The sequence below is a fragment of the Papaver somniferum genome, chromosome 6 (assembly GCF_003573695.1).
Source record: "Papaver somniferum cultivar HN1 chromosome 6, ASM357369v1, whole genome shotgun sequence".
NCBI classification, from domain to species: domain Eukaryota; kingdom Viridiplantae; phylum Streptophyta; class Magnoliopsida; order Ranunculales; family Papaveraceae; genus Papaver; species Papaver somniferum.
The window spans coordinates 13,375,856-13,380,043 of record NC_039363.1 but is presented as its reverse complement, the minus strand read 5'-3'; the positions used below and the strand labels follow the sequence as shown (position 1 = coordinate 13,380,043).

At 37.1% G+C, this 4,188-nt stretch overlaps 1 protein-coding gene across 1 annotated transcript; it reads left to right on the top strand.

The window, feature by feature from the left end:
* The first annotated feature begins 2,152 nt into the window (after positions 1 to 2,152).
* Positions 2,153 to 2,950, top strand: LOC113290512. The gene has a single exon (XM_026540109.1). The coding sequence runs from the start codon at positions 2,153 to 2,155 to the stop codon at positions 2,948 to 2,950; it is 798 nt and encodes a 265-aa protein (XP_026395894.1).
* The last annotated feature ends 1,238 nt before the right edge of the window (positions 2,951 to 4,188 follow it).

Here is a 4,188-nt window from a genome sequence, read left to right as displayed (position 1 = left end):
CCCCAGAATCTTTACAGAAATTTGGGGAATTTGGGTTTTGTTTATTTATTCTCATGTTTCTTATACCATTAGATATTCAGTACAAAAGATAGGGAGGGGGTCTTCATTTTCTTTAGTGGTCGCATACAAACAAAAGAGATTCACGGTGGACAAACTTTGCTGGCTTAACTTGGCGCAGCTCGACTTGGGATGTCCCAATGTTGAAAGTGAGGTTATTAAGAAAAAAAACTCAGAATGCCGAAGAATTTTGAATTCAAATGTATTTTCTGTGTCGTCCACAAATGAATATAAAAATGCAATCCATGGTTGCTAATAGAGTGCCAAATTATTGGAGAATGTATCGAATCTCATATAAGTAAACTGGAAAATATTTTAAGACAAATCGGGAAGAGCACCAAATCCCATTTTAAGACAAACTGGAAAGTGCTAATAAAATACTGGGGAGGGTACCAAATCCCATTTTAAGACAAATTGGAAAGGTTTTTTTATCCAGTATTAGCGTAGGAGCGAGATATCGCACATGTTAGTAAGTATGCGAAGTGAAGACTATATAACTTAAACGAGGGAGATCGCACACATCAAGGTTGAGATAACGTAATGGATGATGTCGGCAAAGTCACGAGTAAAGTGTGAAGATCTGTGCGAAATATGGTCCATGTGAGAACGAGTGACTATACATGAGCGGGTGTATCGTATAGAGATTCCGAAAATAAAGGATCTCTTAGCTATCATCCACTATGTAAGATCTTATATAAAGAGGCGAAGTTATTACTTGTGGGGAGAGTTCTTTTAGTGAGTATTGACAAAAAATCAGGAGAGAGAAAGTAAATCTAGGGGCAAATAAGATTGTTGTAATGCTTGTATCCATCTTGTAAACCGACTTAAGTCTTGAGAATCAAGAGTTTAAGGATGATTACCTAATATTGATTATAGTCATAGTGGAATGTGGTTGTGAGGAAACTTGCAACTACTTTTTTGGCGCTAGAAACAGTTTTGGGTGATAAATCCTGTTAGTCAATCCATTGAATCTTGGAAAAAGTAAGATCTGAAAATTGTGGAGAAAACTTTTAATTCTTTGAAATTAAAGATGGTTTGAATCGGATCTACTGTTGAGCAAGGAACAACGTCTAGAAGGAGCAATAGAAATGCAGAAAGAAGAAGAATTACAAATCTTGATCACCGAGAGGAAAGAATAGAAGAAACTCAAGAAAATGAACTCCAACATGAACCTCAGCCCGAACAAGAGCGGAACAATGATATTAATTATGATAGAGTGAGTGTTCATACTTCACAAACAAGTTCTACTGAAGAAGACACACAAAGAACTGGAATACCAGGAAGGATTGATGAAAATGATGAAGATATGACAATTGCAGAACTTAGACAAAGATTGATTGCAAAACGAAGAAGAGATGACGAAGAGTGTGCGAATTTGATTCGTCAAAATGATGATCTGAGAGAAGAAAATCTTAGGTTACATGAACAGAGATCAAGAAGCGCTACAAGATCAAGATCAAGGTCAAGCAGAAGTTCATCAAAAAAAAGTCAATCTAACCGTGAAAATGATAGGCGAAGACATCGCATGGAAGTTATTGAAGAAAATTCGCAAGAAAATAACAATTCACAGGATCAACAGGAGAGAAGACATATAATTCAAGATCGAGGAGTTAAACGATATGAACATCCACGTGAGCTTCTTCGACGCACAAATCATGATCTTGAAAGAGAAGAAGCAGATCCAAGGCAAGGAAGGATGATATTGCGAGGAAGAGAAATGTTGAGAGAAGAGAATGAACGTGAAAGGGAAGCTACACGTGCGAGAGATGAAAGAAATAGACAGAGAAGAAGAGAAGAAATTGAAGAGAGATAATTGCAGGAAGTGTTACGTCAAAACAATCATGATAATAGATTAAGACGACGCAAACGTTATCGCATGGATGATACAGAACAAAGAAGAGAGGCATGATAGAGTGCACAATGATATGAACATTGAGAGAGAAAGGCGTAGGCGAAGAAGAGAATAATCTGAAGAATGCGAAATACAAGAGGTAGTACGTCAGAATAATCATGAGAATAGACTGAGGCAAGCAAGATTAAAATACCAATGCGAGAAGATTTAGATCAAACCTTAAGTGAAGAAATTTTGATAGAAATGGCAGAATTAAGAGAAATGATGACTACACGAAGAAATGGTGGAAAGAGACAGTTAAAAAAAGCAGTAGAAGAAGCTGGAAAAACTCCTTTTACAAGACAAATCCAAAGGGAAACAATACCGTACAAGTGCAGCTTACCGGTGTTTACTAGTATATTTGATGGAAGTGCTTGTGCAATACAACATGTGAAAGCCTACACCCGATCTCTATTACAATGGGAAAATAATGATGCAGTCATGTGTAAATATTTTGCTGCGAGCTTGGCGAGAGAAGCTTTGAAATGGTTTGAAGGGATACCAGTAGAATCAATTGGGTCATTTCACCATTTAAAGAACGTATTTTTAGCACAATACATCAACAATTATATGTCAATACCAGGGATTAAGACAACATTCAGACTTCGCAGAAGGAAAAATGAGACTTTGCGTCATCTAACAACATGCTGGAGCACCATGTGTAGCGAAATGGGAAGACGAGTAGATGAGCGACACCTTATTCTTGCATTTATAAATGCTCTCTTTGCTACAGATTTATTGTATACACAAATCTTTCGGATAAAGGATACGATAACAATGTCAGAATTGCACGAATTTCAAGAAGAGTACATAACACTTGAAGAGAAACAAAGAGATATGGAGTCGTACCCAGTTGCAATACCAGATGCGAAGGGTGGAAATGCAAGTTTACTTCCAAAATTGACAAATACTGTTGCGAATACATCGCAAGGGAATCAAGGAAGGAATGTTGCAGAAATGAAACAAAAACTGGTAGCCATGGGTAGTGCAGATCAAGCATAGTTTGAAAAGAAACATCAAAATCGCGGAGGTACTACGATTCAACCAGGAAGTTATGGAGGTCCACAAACACATTATAATAAAAAAAACTGGAAGAATATTGTGGGAGCAGATAAATTTTCCAAAGTTGAATACCACAGTGGATAAGATATGGGAAGCTGCCATCCTAATGACAGATATTCCAGAACCACATAATGCAGGAGACGAACCACCACCAGGGAGGAGGAGTAAAAAAATTTGTTCATATCATAGATTTCACGGTCACACAACACGTAACTGCAGAAATGTAAGGAAAATCATATTAAGGATGATTGAACAGGGAAAGTTGAATCATTTCTTAGCACAACCAAAAAAATTTCCACCACCACCACCAAGGGGAAATGAGTATGGAGCGGATAATAGAAAGAATGTACATATAATTGAAGTAGGTGCGAGGAAAAGAACTTGTATTGTAATTCGATTATACATTCATTCAAGAATATAGAAGATTTCCATGATAATATCTTAAGTCGGGTGTATGCGAGAGATGTTGAAGGGAAAGAGATCCTAAATCTTGTGAAAGTGTCACCATTAAAAGAGTGGCAAAAACAAGTTATCTCATTCAGTGCGGAAGAAACACCAGGCGGAGGATAATCACATGAATGTCCAATGGTGGTAAGATTAGAAATTAATCCAAATCTGAAAGAAGAGGATGATGAAGAGGATGAAGCAAATACATGGGCTATGAATAGAATACTAATAGATACTGGGAGTTCTGTTGATATCCTTTTCTATCACACATACAAAACTATGGGCGGAAGAGATGACGAGTTAATTCCTTCAACATACAAAATTTATGGATTTAATGGAGTTGCGAACAAGCCAAAAGGAGAAGCTACAATGCGAATTCTCCTACAGAACCTATCAACGGACATTATTTTCTGTGTAGTGGATGTCGAATCACCTTATAATGCTTTAATTGGTTGACCATGGTTGCACAGTATACTGGGGGTGTCATCGACATTTCATCAATGCATAAAGTTCCCTTTGCCTAATGGCATTGGAATAATCAGAGAAAATACAATTGAAAGTATGAACTGTCAAGAAATCGACATTGATAAGTGCGAAGAAAGAGAAAGTAAGCGAAGGAATTGGAAACAGCGTATCGCAGAGAGTCAAAGAGCTGAGAAGTTAATGGTAGATGCAGTATCTAAAGTTGAGGAATGCACAAACTTTTGCAGAAATTAAAGCTGAGAAGTTAA

Excerpts from the sequence above, each read along its gene's own strand:
- LOC113290512 (XM_026540109.1), top strand. The coding sequence starts at position 2,153 with ATGGCAGAATTAAGAGAAATGATGACTACACGAAGAAATGGTGGAAAG.